Source organism: Astyanax mexicanus, chromosome 16 (assembly GCF_023375975.1).
Source record: "Astyanax mexicanus isolate ESR-SI-001 chromosome 16, AstMex3_surface, whole genome shotgun sequence".
Lineage (NCBI taxonomy): Eukaryota > Metazoa > Chordata > Actinopteri > Characiformes > Acestrorhamphidae > Astyanax > Astyanax mexicanus.
Genome location: NC_064423.1, coordinates 427,408 through 446,574, shown reverse-complemented (window position 1 = coordinate 446,574; position 19,167 = coordinate 427,408). Strand labels below are relative to the sequence as shown.

General features: G+C 38.7%; 1 protein-coding gene across 2 annotated transcripts in view; it reads left to right on the top strand.

Annotated features, from left to right (window-relative positions):
• The window catches only part of mpped2a (metallophosphoesterase domain containing 2a), a 60,346-nt gene extending 41,860 nt beyond the window's left edge, over positions 1-18,486 (top strand). For both annotated transcript variants that reach the window (XM_049465705.1, XM_049465704.1), the window contains 3 exons: positions 11,776-11,891; positions 16,482-16,595; positions 17,378-18,486. In XM_049465705.1, coding sequence (XP_049321662.1) covers positions 11,776-11,891; positions 16,482-16,595; positions 17,378-17,496 — 349 coding nt within the window. In that variant the 3' untranslated portion in view covers positions 17,497-18,486. The remainder of the gene's footprint in view (positions 1-11,775; positions 11,892-16,481; positions 16,596-17,377) is intronic.
• The last annotated feature ends 681 nt before the right edge of the window (positions 18,487-19,167 follow it).

The window sequence follows — 19,167 nt, the reverse complement described above, 5'->3', positions numbered from 1 at the left end:
CACCTTCAGCATCTCTTCAGGTAATCAAAAATGTGTATTCAAAAAAGGAAAATTTTCATAAATTAAATATAAATAATATTTCAGTAAATATCAGAAATGAACTGATTTTTAAAATTATAGAGCTAAAGAGAAATTATAAATGTTTTTATTTTTATCAGTTGTCTGAACAGTAAAAAATATATATATATCTGTGATTAGTCACAATTAATCACATTTGTTCCTCCTCTTTTTCTTTTTTTTCTTTTGGGGGGGAGACGGCAGCACTGCAGAAACTCCAGCAGTTGTAAACTTTTTACACACGCCTCTCTCTGATGAAGGCTGACAGGTTTCTGGTGTGATGGGCGTGTCCTTAGGGAGTGCCCATTGTTAAGTTTCACACAAAATATAGGCAGAATTCACCAATAGGAGAAGAGAGACAGAAGATGGACACACAACACCACCAGTCAGACGTAGTGATTGGTGGAGCGTAATGTAATTACTGTAATGAGTAATATATTTTATATTGGGTCTCTCTAGCTTATAATTAGTATACAAAGTATTTGGTGTATTTATTATTCAGATTTATTTTATTATTGTTAGAAATGTCTATGTACAAATGATTATTTTATGTCTCAAAAATTCAACAGTAAAACCACAAATGGAACTAAAAAATGGTAGCATCTTATTGGCTGCAATCGAGAATGATTGACAGGTACCGCCCACTAATCTCTCGTCTTTGTGTTCTTTCCCTCTTCCTTTCTCTACTGCTATCTGCTCAGAACGTTCTTACGTGCTTTATTCACATGATACTAAAAACATTTATTTAGTGTTTAAACGTAATTATTGTAGAGGAGACTTCTCGTGGGTTTTGCTCCTGAGTGCACTAAAAGTGAACATTTCCATTATATTATCATTAATTCTGTTCACCAGTCCAGGTGTGTGTGTGACGAGTATGGGCGTGGGGGGTCTCTCTCCTCTGTATTCTGCAGGGCAGGTGAGCAGTGAGAGTAAAGAGAGAGAGAATGTGCTGATATTCCCCAGGGCTGCTGGACTCTCACTCGTTTTTCTCCCTCGTTCACTCGCCCTCCGGTCAGAGCAGCAGCAGGGTCACCTAAAGAGAGACTAATGGATCAAACTGTCAGATCTGAGGTGTGTGTGTGTGTGTGTGGTTGTAACTAGGACTTTTATATGGCCCTCAAGGAGAGCCATGGCCATGGCCATACACACACACACACACACACATACATACACACACACACTGCCCTCTAACTTTTAGGACACCTAGTTGTGGCTCACTTGCAGTGTTTGCAGTGTGATACTCTGACTGACCTGGGGGGAGTCTAGCATTTAACCTTCTCTGCAACATTATGCCGAAATCTATGAAATTGTGCATATATTTTTACAGTACATGTTTTTTTTTAGAATATTAAAGAATAATAGGAAAATAAGATATACATATTTATTTTCTGTATGGAGCTACATTTGAGCATGTGATATTTAAGGCTGGTTTATGCTACTGTGCTACTGAGTCAACACACTGTCTGTGCTATATTGGCTGTGTGAGAGCGCTACGCTGCCGTGCATGTTTATACTTCAACGTTCATGTCAGTGACTTTTTCTGCGTTTTTAAGATACGAATGTGTGGATGGGAAAACACAGCTGCTGCTGCACACAGAGCACGAAACATTGTTCAGTATTGGGTTGGTGAGCACCAGGCTGTGGTGTAGGCTACGCTGTAGAGTACACGGTAGGGCTCCAGGATATATATTGTTTAAGCATCGTCATGGCGATGTGCGCATGCGCAATTGTCACATCGCAGAAAGGCAATTAAATCAGAGTAAGTGTCAGGCTGCTGCTGCCTGCACGAGGGGGAGGGGGAGCGCCAGGGGGGGACAGGAGTAAACATGAGGTAATATCCATCCACATGGCTGGGCACGTGCTGAGGCCATGCGGTTACCTCACTTCACATGTTTGTAAACGCACATGTGGAAAGCTGTGCACCTCAGTCCAGCACAGTTTAGCGCAGACATTTCGTTACAGATGAATTCACACTTTTAATCCCAGAAAAATGCCTGATCAAAGAGCCGATTACTGTTGTTTTGCTGTTTTTCTCAGGTTTTAAGTGCTCAGCTCTTGATTGGTCCGGACACAAGACAGCGCGCGAGTGGGGGCGGGGCTGGTGATGTCATGAGCCCTGCATTGTTTCATATTGAGATTGCTGAAAAAAGAGCATTTGCAATGTAAAATGTTTCCAATATCTTGCAGCCCTAGTACACGGCTACTTGTAGTGTACACATAGACTATGGCAAAGATTCAACACAGAAATTAAAATAAAAATTTAAAATACTCATACAGATTAAAAGATTAATATCATTGTTCATCTTTCTAACATTAACACTTTAGTACAATCTTTTGTCTGCAGGTTTTGTAATCAGTGACGTACAGTAATCACCAGGAGCTAAGCTAAGGCTAAACCACAGTGATTGCAATTTGGTTTTGGGAAACACCTGAGTAGCTTAATGATGGTTCACTCTAGGGCTGGGTAAAAAATCAAGATTTTAAGGAGAAAAATACATTTTTTACATTTTATAGGAGAAATAAGATGAGACATTACAATATTGTTAATATACAGAGATAGACTATGCTGTGTTCCAATTAGCTCCGTCAGTTCTCTTTATGTCTCTACACAGCTTCACCTCGCTCTTCCTCTCTCCCTCACTAAACACACCTAACCCCTCCCCACCGCTTCACACTGCAGGTGGAGCGCAGAGACCGAGAAACACATGCCAGAAAGTATAAAACAAGAGCTGGGAACTGTTTAATTTTCACAGTGTTTATTTTAAGCAGCGTAACTTTACGAGCTTTTGCAATGCATGAACTCACAGAACAGACCAATCGTGTGCGAATAAATATCCCCAAATATGCTCCTCATCTAGTCAGATCTGAGCAGATTTGAGCGTGGCGTGAGGTACGGAGCTCATTCAGATAGCATGCTCTATAAATAAAACCAGACTTCTCAGTGAAACACAGACTCCTGTTCTGAGATCAGAGCACTGATAAACAGCAGCACACAGATATGAGAATAGACCTGACCCGTTTCATCTCAGAAAATAAAGAAGTAAAACTAAAAACATGTTTCCAAAAGCACACTGGTCATTTTTTACGTGTCCCTTGTTTTTAGGCTAGTTGAAATGGAACAAAATATATTTAATTGAAAAAACTGCTGTTTAGAATTAAGAAGTGTAATTTGAATTGCCTTTCAGATGTTATAAAATGCTGCTCGAACTACGAGGCTACTCTAATATACAGGATATGGCACTGAAAGATAAAAGTGTCTGTATAAAATCTGGAACAGTAGCTTTGTTTCAGTGTCTGTGTCTGTTTGTTATTGTGAAAAAATATTGTGATTATATGCCTTATATCACCATTCATCTTTATTATCTTTATCCATATCGCCCAGGCCTAGTTCCCACTGCGTACGTTTAAAATATTGTCACCTTCAATGTAGTTCTGACTACATTTTTGGGAAACACCTGCACTGATCCAACTTATGTAAGTATCAAACATGCTTAGTAACTACGCTTTGGGGAAATGCACCCCTGTTCATCAACCACCAGATATGAAATAGTGTATGATCTGGTTAGAAATTGTGTGTTTGTGTTCATACACAGTTTATTAATCATCTCATATATTTCCATCCATTCTCTCTTTATCCTTCCTTCCTTCTCTATCTTTCTCTCTCTCTTTCTCTCTCTCACTCTCACTGTTTCTCTCTCTCTCTGTCTCTCAATTCAATTCAATTCAATTCAAGGTGCTTTATTGGCATGATAAATAGTGCTACATTTGTGTTGCCAAAGCCTGAGTTACACAGTTTTAAGAGTAAAGTAAAAGTGGAAGAATAGTGAACTGATTCAGAGATTAACAATTTCTAGAGTGTAGAACAGAAGAGATTCTACATTTTAAAACCATGCATTTTTTTATTAAAATATAAAATAAAAAGAAAATAATAATAAATAAATAAATAATAAAAAAAACATAATATAATTAACAAGTGTAGGTAATGAGACAAATTAACCAAAATTGTTTGTGTGCATGTACTCTGTGTGTTTAGTGATATTTAGTGTGATATGGTCACTCTCTGTCTCTCTCTCGGTGACGGGCTGTGATCTCTCTGTTCTCTCCTAACAGATAGGGGAGTTTCTCTGGGTCAGTAAGGCGGGTAAACTGGTTTATTGCTGAATTTTCTGGCGAATCTCAGTGTATTCTCTCTCTCTGTTTCTCTCTCACTCTCTCTTCTCTCTCTCTCTCTCTCTCTCTCTCTCTCCTGTGTGTGGAGATAGCATCACTCCTGGGTTTCACCTGCAGCGCTCTGATCTAATCTCAGCGTTCTGTGTCTGCATGACTGATACTCAGGCATTTTCTCGACGTTGGAGACGCTGGATCTCCAGATCACCAGTATGACCTCACTACACTCATTAAAGAGGTCAGATGTTGGGTGAAGGTGTAAGGTCAAAGTGTGAGTCCAGGTCATCCTGGTGATCTGACACTACAGAGTTCAGTACAGAGTTCTGCTCCTCAGGTCTGTTAAAGCATGCGCTCGGTTCCTGAGCCCTTAGAGCACAGTGAGTTTATTCGGAGCATCTATTTCATCTATAGCTTTTAATCAACTTTTTTTTTCTTCAAAATGTCCTTGTATCTCAGTGTTTAAAATGAACAGATGTTAGAGGTAATGCTAGAGAAACTTACCAACTCGAATTTCTTTACAGTGGGGGTAAACGCAGACGCGGGACTTTAAGACTCAAAAAGTTGGCTTATCTTATTTTTAACATAATCTGTTTCCAATATCGAATCACATAACTGTAGCATTTAATATTGATTAAACGGTTTACTTGGCTTTGGTGAACAATGTGGTGTAATTGCGGCGAAAGCGAACAGCTGTAGACGTGGCAAACAGACTTTTCATGCACATGAAAGCTGGGTGAACAGACGACAGATAAATGAAAATGCTGAAGGTATGACGGTTTGTAAATTTGTGGTGGAGCATTCACTTACAAATTTAGCTTTGCAGGCAGTATTGAGCCATGCACAGGATGCTCCAGTATTAATCAGTGTAGATTTTGACATATATGACATATATGTCCAGTGATGCCATGGCAGTAACACAAGCGTAAAGAGCTTTTTTCTATATTTGATGCAGCTGCTTGAGGCTGTGATGGGGTAAGATGTCTCCCTCATTAACAAAGCTGTTGCAGGGACACTTGAAAACTTTAAAGACAATTGTTTTAACAGTCAAACACTGAAATATACTTACCTGGGACAAAGACACCAACAGACTGGCAGCCATGACAGTTCCTCCTTTTGTACTAGCAAGAAGGGCTTATGACTGCAGGAAAGGTGGGAGCTGGAGTGAAGAACATGTGGAAAAAAAATAAATGTTAACTAAAATAAATGCTTACGGGTAGATGTGTTGTACTGGCCATTTTAAACCTGTAAGAAATGTGCACAATTCTGTAAATGTAAATATTTTAATGTATTTAATTAGGACATAGTAACTTGCATTAGAGTCCTTTAATTATTGTTGTATTTTTACATTTTTAATTTTTTCTTTAATTACACTTTTTTTTAATTGCACTTTGAACTTACCCGGAGGTATCCTTTGATCTTTTTTTGGTGCTTTTCTAGTTTTACACACTCTCTAGTGAAGAACTTCTACAGTGGCATTCTGCCAGTTTCTATGCAGAACTAAAACAGAATGCAGTGCTCTTGCTGAATCTAGTCTATAGGTCAAAAGCTGCACACAAACCAGAAGTTAGAAACAAAATATGGTGACCTTTAAAATATCCTAAAAGATAAGCTCACAACTATTACTTGAAGAGGTTTTCAGAGATATCATTTTCATGACATATTCATAAAAGGGTGTCCTGAGACTTTTGATTCACTCTGTATATTAAATTAAAGCAGCAGAACTGCAAACTTGTGTAAGAGGACCAACACTATGTGATAAAAAAAATCCTGCCTGGTGCACAGACCATGTAACTGATCTAATCTTGAGTGTAGCTAGTTTATTTTTTAATATATGCAAACTTGGCAAAGATTTAGGATTAATGCAGGTTTAATTTACTACTAATCAAAATTGAAATTATGTTACATTTGATAACTTATCTAGGACCATATTTTTAGCACTATAAGGTGCACCGGATTATAAGGCGCACTATCAATAAATGTCTATTTTCTGGTTTATTTTCATACAGAAGGTGAATAGGATTACAAGGAGCATTATGCGACACTAGTAAGGAACAGGGGTGTCACCATGTTTTCCTTCTAATTCAGCAGGTCTCGCCGCTGGTTGCAGCAGCATTAGCAGCTAACCAGGGCGATATTACCTAGAGGTTCCTCCCACGTAGCCTGTTTTACCACGGTAAACACCCAGACTACAGTATGTATAGATGATCTTTATTCATTTTAGGCTAAAACCTTCTCAGAAGTGTTATAAGCTCTGTTCACATTAATTATAATTTTATATATATACAGCTCACAGGCCAGTGGTTCTGAACACATTCTAACTGTATGAAATGAAACGACCTCAGTGGATTTCCCTTCTAACAGAGTGTGTGTATCAGGTCTGACGCCCCGCTGAGCTGGGGCGAGTGTGTTTGTGTGTGTAAGCGGTGTGTGTTCTCGCCGCTCGTGCTGTTGGAGGAGTGTGGGGTGAGGGTTTAATCTGGGGCAGGACCACGGCTCAGATCAGAGCGAGAGAAACGCGATCCGTATGTAGATAGTGCTCTACTCCACTGAGACGGAGGTGAGGGAAGTCAAATACACTGACCACAGGAGTTCACACACACACACACACACACACACACACACCCTAAGGAATGTTACACACTCCTCTTAAAGAGCAGGGTCAGCAGTTCAGACTGAAGCTGGCGGCTCAGTTAGCGCAGTGGACGATGCTCTGGCAGCAGAGGGGATATTTCTGCACTGTTAAAAAATCAGCCTGAAATTTAACCTTCCCTTTTTGTTCTCTATTAATACGAGTAATTATCTGCTCTTCTCTATCCCTTCTACAATAAAACTACTTACTCAGGCTCAGCGAATAAACTAAAATAGTACAAAATCCACTGAGATTAAATTACACAAAAGTTTGCAGTGAACTGCCAGGGCTTTTCAAAGGAAAAATCTATTAAATTGAACACTGTCCTGCATAAAGTTTTAGAGTTATATATTCATGATTTTCTTTATAATCATTGGTGGTTTGGATCAGCAATTTCAGTTAAATATATCATATAGCAGATGAACACAGTGATATATAAAAAGTGAAATGAAGTTTATAGGATTTGCAGAAAGTGTGCAATAATTATTTAAACTAAATTAGGAAGGTGCATAAATTTGGGCTCCCTTGTTGTTTTACTCATTTGAATACATCTAGCACTATTTATTGGAACACAAAACCCTTGACACAACTCTCAAATGACCTTAAATGCAAATATTTAACAGAAACACTGTAATTTATTCACAATTTAACCCTAACCAGCTTTAGGTTACAGTTTACAGTCAGTGTACTGTATATTTATATGTATTTATTTATGTAGATTTAACTCCAGCTGGTGTATCAGTGTGTATATATACTCTTGTTAACTCCTTCATTTCACTCATGCTTTTATCATTATTCCTTTCTTATTCTGAGCAGAAATCATCTCATTCAGTTTGGTTGTGATCTGTCATGTTGGTTTATGTTTAGTTTAGGAAAAGGCTTTGATGATCAGAGGTGTCGGCTGGGTGTGTTTATTCTTAAACTGTGTGCTGTTTCAGGGCGATGGTAAATTGTGGGAGGGTTCATGATTAATATCAATTAAAGATAAAAAGATCAATGAAGATTCACGCCTTCAGGTTTGGAGTCTCACGTTTTCCACATTGGTTAAGATGATAAAATCCTGTAGTGTGTGAGGGACATTAGCTGTTTGGCAGAAGCATACAAACAATTAGAGTGATTAGTAGTGGATTTTAGTGTTTATTAGCAACCTTAGTCTCGTATCTCAGGTGTAAAATTAAAGATGGGATATGTCAGGATCAGAGGAAAACGTGGGAATTACATTTACAAAGAGTCAAATAGCAGCACTTCTGGGGCTGTAGTAGTTTACAGTATTGTGTACATATATATATATATATATATATATATATATATATATATATATATATATATATATATATATGACTGGGGCGCTACATATATATATATATATATATATATATATATATATATATATATATATATATATATAGTGTGTTTTAGTGTGTGTGTGTGTGTGTGTGTGTGTGTGTGTGTGTTTGTGTGTGCGTGCCTATTGTAAAGATTAAAAATATACTCTCCACAAATAAAACCTGACCAGGTTAAGAGGGCATGAAATATTGATTCTGAAATCAGCCTTTAATTGCTGAATAAATTACTCACTGTGAGTTAATGTGTGTGTGTGTGTGTGTGTGTTACGTGATCATGTTGTGTCCTCTTTCGATCGCTTCAGCCTTTTTTTCCCAATGATGAAGCTTCTCCACATCATTAGGACGGGGGGAGGGGGGGGAGGTTGGGGGATATTCTCAGGGCTAATTGAATATTGACCATTTGAACTTTACACTAAACGATTTTTGTCAAACACACACACACACACGCACACAGCATATTTACTGTGACAGTAAGAGGAATCATCATGGCTGCTTTTTTATTTGGACTATTGTCATGAATTACAAATGAAATAAATATTTGTAACTCTTTACAACAAGGGTCACAATTTACAGTACCTATGACCATGTTTATTGGTTAATAATGTCTCAAATAATTACAGTTAACACTATTAACATATTAACACTAGTTTAAAATTGTAATGCTTAAAGAATGTTGTAAATTGTGTTGATTAATAATGGATTGACCTATTTGTTAAAAGTGTAAAAAATAAATAGTTAATAATTAGATGAGACATTACTTTACCAATTAACAATGATTATCATATTGTTTTTTTTGTGATACCTTAGCAATACATGTCATCAAAAATGTATATTTTTATTCAAACATAGATGCTCTAAACTCAATAGATGCTCTACCCCTCAATCTGACTTACTAAAGTTACTGCTTCATTACAGGGTAAACCTGCAGTGAGGAAAATAGGTTGTTAAATTGTGTAAAACTGACACCAATAAATCCATAATTGCTGGTATTTGATTATTTAGTAGTGTTTTATCCTCTTCAGTAAAACAGAGGCTGTGAAGAATCGTAGAGAATTGTATTGTGATATATTGAATACTGCAGAATTGTGTATATACAGTACATGTATACAGTATTGTGATAATAGCGTTATTGTGGGCAGTGTATTGTAAAAATATGAAGATGCTCTGTGATTCACACCCCCACTCTACAGAGGGGTTTAGAGCATGCTCAGTAACAGGGGGGTGAGTTTAGTAACAGGGTGGAGTGACTGCAGTTCTGCAGTGTGTCTCCATTCTGATGCTCTGCGGTTATCTAATCTGGTCAGCCGGGTCAGTCCGTTTACTCTCTCTCACACACACACACACACACACACACACTGCGTAGAGTGTATAATAAGAGCTGTGTGTGCGGCTGTGAGGAAACAAGCCTTCCTTTATACGACAGCGATGTCATTAATCTTTATGGAGGTGAACAAATGCGCTGGATGGAGGTATATTTCATACAGGCCTCCAACAATAGAGCCTTTGTGCAGCTCCTGCTCTCCCAGCATGCACTGCTGCAGCCCAGCTCCATACTGCTGTTCTTCCCCCTCAACCCCACTGAACATGTTTTATTTAAACCATCCCTACACATCCTGCACACACACACACACACACACACACACTAACACACACACTAACACATACACACTCACACACACTAACACATACACACTAACACACACACTCACACACACACACTAACACACACACTAACACACACACTAACACATACACACTCACACACACTAACACATACACACTAACACACACACTCACACACACACACTAACACACACACTAACACATACACACTCACACACACTAACACATACACACTAACACACACACTCACACACACACACTAACACACACACACACTAACACATACACACACTCTAACACATACACACACACACTAACACACACACACACTAACACATACACACACACTAACACACACACACTCACACACACTAACACATACACACACACTAACACACACACACACACACACACTAACACACACACTCACACACACTAACACACACACACTAACACACACACTCACACACACACACTAACACACACACACACTAACACATACACACACTCACACATACACACACACACTAACACACACACTAACACACACACACACTCACACACACTAACACATACACACACACTAACACACACACACACACACTAACACACACACTCACACACACTAACACACACACACACACACTAACACACACACACACACACTAACACACACACTCACACACACTAACACACACACACACTAACACACACACACTAACACATACACACACACACACACTAATACACACACACACACTAACACACACACACACTAACACACATACACTCACACACACACACTAACACATACACACACTCTAACACATACACACACACACTAACACACTCACACACACACTAACACATACACACTAACACACACACTTACACATACACACACACACTCACTAACACATACACACACACTAACACATACACACTAACACACACACTTACACATACACACACACACTCACTAACACACTCACACACACACACTAACACACACACACACTTACACATACACACACACACTCACTAACACATACACACACACTAACACATACACACTAACACACACACTTACACATACACACACACACTCACTAACACACTCACACACACACACTAACACACACACACACTAACACATACACACACACACTAACACACTCACACACACACACTAACACATACACACACACACACACACACACACTCACTAACACACAGACACTCTAACACACACAGTTACACACACACACTAACACATACACCCACACACACACTCTCACACACAGTTACACACACTCACTAACACATACACTCACACACACACAATTACACACTCACACATATACACACACATTAACATACACTATCACACACACACACTTACACACATTCACACAATTACACACACACTCACAGTAAAGAATGAAAAAATCTTAATTTACATAATGAATACTGTCATGAAATAAACTCTCTTTTATTTATTTGATATAAATGATTAATGTTACTTTTTAATGTTAGATAATAAAGTGTTTATTCTAACTGTAAATAAATATAAGTGTGTGGGATAATAACATTATATTTAATCATTGATTGGAAGTGGATATGGATATGAGTGCAGTGCGAGTGTTCTCAGCTGTTACAGTGTGTGTGTGTGTGTGTGTGTGTACAGTGTATCAGTAATTTTGACTATAAATGTACTCTGGTTGTGTTTGTGTTGGGAAGTCTTGGTTATTTACACAGTCTGCAGATTCATGGCTTCTAATTTGAGAAATATTATTATTGTTATTATTTCTGCAATAATCAGAAATCTTCACATGTAGAGAAATTCTGATTATGAGCTGTAGGCGAGGTGGTGATGTAGAATGATTTGTGCATTTGTGTTTATTAAATTGTAGAGCTGAGTATTTATTATCTGTTAAATGTGTGTGTTTGCAGGACTCCCTGGTTTAATGGGTGGGGTTTTAACCTGCCCCGCGGACAGTCTCTACTGGATAAGTGGAACATGATCCCAGAGGGCATCGACATCCTCATGACCCACGGACCCCCCCTTGGTGAGCACAGTTAACCAATCCCAACAGGCCTCTATGCTTCATATATCCATAAATACATTAATAAATCCATAAATGACCATCTGCAGAGGACAGTGTGTGCAGTGTTAGATAAGCAGAGATGTTATGTTTACAGTGCAGTGGAGAGATGTTTGTGAGTTATTAATATCTTGAATATGAGAGGGGTAAAAGTAAATTACAGTATATAAATTATCCTATAATTAAGTGATTACACCCTGCACATTTCTGAAATTATTTTAGTATACTGTATATTTAAATGGGAAAACACTATAAAACTGAAACTTGTATATACTTTAGAGTAGTCAGTGTGCAGCTTGTACAACAGTGTAGATTTACTGTCCTCTAAAAAACACTCAAATCCACACCCAATAATGACTAAATAGCTGCAACACAAGTGAACATGTCTAAATTGAGACCAATTGTGTTGTTGTCCCTCCTCGGGAGCAGGGCTGTTCAATTTGGTGTTTTAAGTTTAATTCTCTTATTCTGGCCACTGGATATTTAACACGGCACCTAGGGTTGGGCGGTATGACGGTATTTCGGTATACCACGGTATTTAAATATGGTGACGGTATTGTAAAATAGTGACGGTATATTAACCACGTGATGTGCCAAACCTGAACTTTGTAAAACGGACGTTTAAGACATTCTGCACATCCACAATGAAAGAGCAGTAGGAGGGGTAAGCAGTTGGAGCTCCCTGATTGGTTATGGAGTGGGGATTCTCACTGAGGAGATCATACAGCAAAAACTCAATAAACTCTACAGGTTTCACTAATTTTCACCAAAATTATTGCCACAAATAGCCACATTTGTGCTGAAGTGACAATAAATCCCTAACAACTAACCAACCACCGAAATGATCAGATTTATCAGTTTATCCTGCAGAGTGGGGTGTTCAGTGTGAGTTACTGAGACACAGCTGTTTCCTTAAATATTCCTCATCTCCTATTTCTCTACAAAACAGTTTCTTTATGTCACTCACGCTCATATTCTTATACCGTACAGAATTCTGCAGTTTCCTCAGAGTTTTCTGTCATTATTTCGCAGCTAGCTCCAGCGCTGTAAATATAAGCAACTCCGCGGACCGCGAGGCGCTGCAGCACGCTGCCGACATCTGAACCCCGGCTCCCCTTCGTGAGCAGAAACGGCACACCACCACCCGCTGTTAAGCTGCTGTAGTGGAAACAGCGCTTATAGATAAATTAACAAACACAAAAATTAGGGTATTCAATCTGTAATTTCAGTCGTTTTATTTTTTTCTTTTAATTACCGTTTTTATTAGTTTCAGTTAAGGGGAACTTTCACTTTCAGTTTTCGTTTTTTCGCCCGTTTTCGTTAACAGTAATACTTTGTTATATGGTGATTAAAAGGCCGTAGCTTTATATAAAATAAAAATAGTTGTCAGGGTTGACCCAGGCAGAGAGACGAAGAGGCGGACGTAATCAAAGGTAATGTGAGAATTTTAATAAACAAAGAGACAAGTAAACACGTAACAACAAAATAACTAAACAAACGAGGGAGGCTAGAGAACATAAAACTAAACAAACAAGAGGTACTAGTGATAAACAAGAAACAAACGCTGGAAAAATAAACTAGGAATAAACGAGAGAGAGAGACTAATGATAAATAAACAAGGAGGCTATAAAACTAGACAGGATGAACTTAAACAGGGCAAGGGAATAAACTAGGGATATATATACAAGAAAATAAAACAAGAAACTAAACTAGACAGAGGATGAATACACTAAACAGGGAAATGGAGTAAACTATGGAAACTAGAAACAAACAGAGATAAACACTAAACAAGGACCTAGGGCAATGACTAATGAAACACTGAGAGGCTAAGAAACACAGAGAGAGACAGAGAAACGCAGAGAGACAGACAACGGGGGACAGTGCAAAGACCGACAGAGGACAAGTAACAGAGGAAGTCTATATAACTAAACAGGAAACACACTGGGAGTGGAAACACCTGGGGAAGGGGTGGAGCTACAAATGAGACATGAGGTAATGGAAAATCACAGGCAGAACACAGGGGCACGGGTCACGTGGGACAACACAGGCACGAGGACAGACAGGAAACAGGGCCAGGCGTGACAATAGTATTAAAAAACAGATGACTATTTCCTGGAGCCTGGACTGACCCGAGATTTTCCATTACAAAGTATCCTGCTATTTAAAAGAATGGAAAATTAATAACAATAATAATATATTTCTGCATACTAGAGTTTAGATTGTCTGCCTGAACCCGAGCGTGAACGCGAGACTGAACCCGAGCGTGAACGCGAGACTGAACCCGAGCGTGAACACGAGACTGAACCCGAGCGTGCACGCGAGACTGAACCCGAGCGTGAACGCGAGACTGAACCCGAGCGTGAACGCGAGACTGAACCCGAGCGTGAACACGAGACTGAACCCGAGCGTGCACGCGAGACTGAACCCGAGCGTGAACACGAGACTGAACCCGAGCGTGAACACGAGACTGAACCCGAGCGTGAACGCGAGACTGAACCCGAACGTGAACGCGAGACTGAACCCGAGCGTGAACGCGAGACTGAACCCGAGCGTGAACGCGAGACTGAACCCGAGCGTGAACGCGAGACTGAACCCGAGCGTGAACGCGAGACTGAACCCGAGCTTGAACGCGAGACTGAACCCGAGCGTGAACGCGAGACTGAACCCGAGCGTGAACGCGAGACTGAACCCGAGCGTGAACGCGAGACTGAACCCGAGCGTGAACGCGAGACTGAACCCGAGCGTGAACGCGAGACTGAACCCGAGCTCATCCGCGCGTTTAAAGCTCCGCAGCATTTAATAAAAACAGATTAATAGATATAAAATAGGAAAATAACTAACTAAATCTAGCTCAAAATGCTAAAAGAAATATAATCTAACGAATTCTAAAATAACGAAAAATAAATAGTCTACACACAGGTACAAAAATAAAATAATATACATAAAAAAATCATCCGCGTGTTTAAAACTCTGCAGCATTTAATAAAAACAGAAAAATAGATATGAAATAGGAAGGTAACTAACTTAAGCTCAAAATGCTAAAGGAAATATAATGTAACGAATTCTAAAATATCAAAACACACAGGTACAAAAATAAAATAACATTTCCCATCTATTTTGTCTTATACTCTCTGAGGATGAGAAACAGAATTGTTGCTCTGTACAAAGATGGACTAGGCTATAAGAAGATGCTAATATTCTAAAACTGAGATACAGCACGATGACCAGTAAACAATAACTACAGTCTATAGCTTATAGAAAAAATTTACCGTATTTTTCGCAATATAAGGTGCACTTAAAATCCTTTTAATGTCCCAAAAATTGTTAGTGTGTCTTGTGATCTGTATATGTATGAATTTTATCAGCCAGGTATTAAGGAGCAGTACAGCTGAAGTACAGCTTTATAAGGGTGAGTTTTCAGTAAAGTTTCTCCAGCACTAAGGCTGGGTGCAGCAGCGCTAACAGGATGTACATGCCGCCCCACAGCGCTACACTGAGGAACCCTGAGTGTTCCGGTAACCCAGGGCACTATCAACCAGCTGTTTGTGCCAGGTAGCTTGTTTTAACACAGTAAACACACAGAATATAGTTCAATATACTCATCTCTGAATGTTGAAAGAGTCAGTGCTGCAGTTAGCAGCTATTGCTAATGCTGCTGCACCCAGCCTTAGTGCTGGAGAAACTTTACTGAAAACTCACCCTTATAAAGCTGTACTTCAGCTGTACTGCTCCTTAATACCTGGCTGATAAAATTCATACATATACAGATCACAAGACACACTAACAATTTTTGGGACATTAAAAGGATTTTAAGTGCACCTTATATTGCGAAAAATACGGTACATTTTTTTTTCTATAAGCTATAGAATGTAGTTATTGTTTACTGGTCATCGTGCTGTATCTCAGTTTTAGAATATTAGCATCTTCTTATAGCCTAGTCCATCTTTGTACAGAGCAACAATTCTGTTTCTCATCCTCAGAGAGTATAAGACAAAATAGACAAAATATTGGAGAGGTAAGCTTACTGTAAATAAACTAAACACACCACCCCTCCCCTAGCCCCGCCTCCCTCCCTCACTAAACACACTACCCCTAAGATATATATATATATATATATATATATATATATAGAGAGAGAGAGAGAGAGAGAGAGAGAGAGAGAGATAAATGCTTATAATTAGTATAATTTGAAATTACTTTCAGTTGTTGTGGCTACTCTAATATACAGGATACGGCACTGAATTCTAAAAGTACCAATATAAAAATTGGAACAATTCAAAAGTTTCTTTTTGATATTACCTTATAGGATAAAAAAATAGAGATTTATATCATATATCGCAATTCAGAAAAAAATATCGAGATACAGTTTTTGATCCATATCGCCCAGGCCCACTTAGTAGTAATTGATAGTGCACATTATAATTAGAAAACACGGTAAATGCCAAAAGTTTGTAATAAATGTATGTAACATAATTACAATATCAGACAGAATTGTAAAAGCTGATTGTAAAAGTGTGTGTGTGTGTGTGTGTGTGTGTGTGTGTGTGTGTGTAGGTTTCCGTGACTGGGTGCCTAAAGAGCTGCAGCGTGTGGGGTGTGTGGAGCTGCTGAACACGGTGCAGCGACGAGTACGGCCAAAGCTACATGCCTTCGGGGGAATACACGAAGGTACACACACACACATTTAGTTCAGAAGCCTGTGAAGTAAAATTACCAGGTTTACATATAAATTTGTAGATCAAACAGAATCCTCAGTTCTGCGTCTAGATGATCTGAGAGCTGTAGGGTTTCCAGTAGCAGGTTCAGTATGTGAGGAGCTGAGTGTTGATGATCAGACTGGTATCAGACTACACTGCTTCAGTCTGGATTACATGATTAATCCCATCATCCTGAACCACAGATACATTCAGTACCAGTCAAAAGTTTGGACTTTTTTTTTGTTGAGTAGTTGTTTCTTCTCATAATCTGGATTAGAACATTACTCTATAAATATTCACTATTCACTGTATACCTGTAACTCTACCTCTTCACTACTTTACTTTAACTGATGCTCTCAAACACTTTATTAAGAGACAAGAAATTCAAGTAATTAACTCTTGATGAGTTCAGCACAGCTGTTAACTGAAAGCCTGAAATTCAGGAGACTCTACCTCATAAAACTGACTTAATTATAGAATTTGTGCAAAACATCTAGGCAAGCGGAGCTACTTTGAAGAATCTAAAATATAAAACATTCTGTTTTTTTTTAAACCTTATTGTTTACTAAATTATTAAAGGTTTTTCTTCATAGTTGACTTAGTTAAGGTTTAGTATTAATCTAAGTAATTAGTAGTTAATCTAAGTTTCTAGAGCTGTTCTGGGTGAAGAGATAATCATTGCTTCTAGATGTTTAGAAGCTTTATTCATACTGTGGTTTAAATGTTGTCTCCTCCTCCGTCTCTCTCCTATAGGCTACGGCATCATGACAGACGGGTACACAACATTTATCAACGCCTCGACCTGCACGGTCAGCTTTCAGCCCACAAACCCCCCCATCGTCTTCGACCTCCCCAACCCCTCCAGCTCATGAGATGCTGTTTGCTCTGGGTTTTTATTTCACAACAATAATAATAATAATAATATTCTATAAGTGAAGCGCTCAGTCTTTTGTAAGCTGTTCTGTGGAAGGTGACGTCAGTGGGTGAAAGTGTTGGGTGGGATAAAGACTGGAAAACATCACAAAAAAGAGGAAATCTGTAAGATACATTTGTGAATTTGTACAATTTTGTTTGTTTATTTTTTTTGTTTTCAGAACACTTTGATATCGGATGCCATTGTTCATTCTGTGTTCTATTGAGGATAATTAAGCTTTCTTTTGGCTGACAGGGAAACTGCCTTAAACTAGCTTTAACCCCCAGCTAGGACTCCCTCCTTTCCGCTAGCAGAGAAAGCCTCATATTTATTAAACCGGGTTTGTTTTGAAGACGCTTCTGTACGAGAGCAGAGTGACATTTGTGGCATTTTACACAAAGTTCTGGAGTTGATTGTCTGCTTAGAAATTGGGAAATGTCTTAAAAAAAAGGATTATCTGTGTGTGAGTGTGTGTGAGTGTGTGTGTGTGTGTGTGTGCTGTAAAGTTGTTTGTTCTGAACATCCTTTCAGAAGAGAATTCTGGGTTGTTTGTGCAGGAGGTGTAAGAGTGTAAGAGTCTGTGCATCAGTTCAGAAATCTATTTTAATGTACTTAATCTGAAAGATTGCTACCTTCTCCCCATAAACCTGCCTAAATAAGGTTAAGTTGTCCTTGGAAATGTTAATAATGTTAGTTTTGTGTTTTGAATTCATTTTTTTATCTTAATTTTTGCACTGTGTGTAAATGCAATCTTGCTAGCACAAAAAAAACGTTGCCATGTTGCTGATAGTTGTTTATACTCTGTCATTGTAAAACGCCTTTCTGCCTTTTTCTGTTTTTAGACTCGCTTTTGGAAAAAGATTAGATCTGCTTCCTTTCTCCCACTTTCATTGTGAAATATTTAGCTGCCTTTATATGCAAATAAAATTGCAAACTTTTTACTTAATAACGTTTTGTCTATAATTGTTCTTACATAACTGTGGTAAAGCACTCCCACAGCATGATGCTTCCACCACCATGTTTCACTGTTGAGAACAGGATTTCCTAAAGGGCGGGCAGTTTTATTTTTGTGCTGTTTTAGCACATTTTTCCTCTTACTGTTAGTTTTCTTTTAATTAGGGGCGGAGCAACTTATTGGCTCATTAGTTGCAATCCAAAGTCTAGGCTGAGCTGCATCTCTTGCTCCTGACATGATTGAAGGCTGTTCCAAATGAATAAATCCTTCGTATACGGCAGAGAAATACAGCCGATGTTTAGAGTGATTTAAGAGGCTCAACTGATTTTTCCTTTTTAAACCTCTGCTACCCATAATTCAATGCGCACATCCAAAAAGAGGGGAAAAAAAGAAAAACAGAAACACAGAAATTTAAGCATAATGAGGGGAAAAAAATTCTGTGCAGAAATAAAAAAGCACCTGATTTCACCACAAAGCCACATTGTTCCACGTGTGACCAAAAGGCTACAGAGATGGAATCTTTATAGAACAGTCCCAGCTAACAGATCAGTGCTCCTTCCTCCAGTATAAATCCTAAATCCAGGGTCTGATCTGTATTCCAGTTTTCACCAAGATTTCATGTTTAAATCCCAAAGCCCCTCATGTTCTGAGTGCTGTGTTTTGTGCATTCTGCTA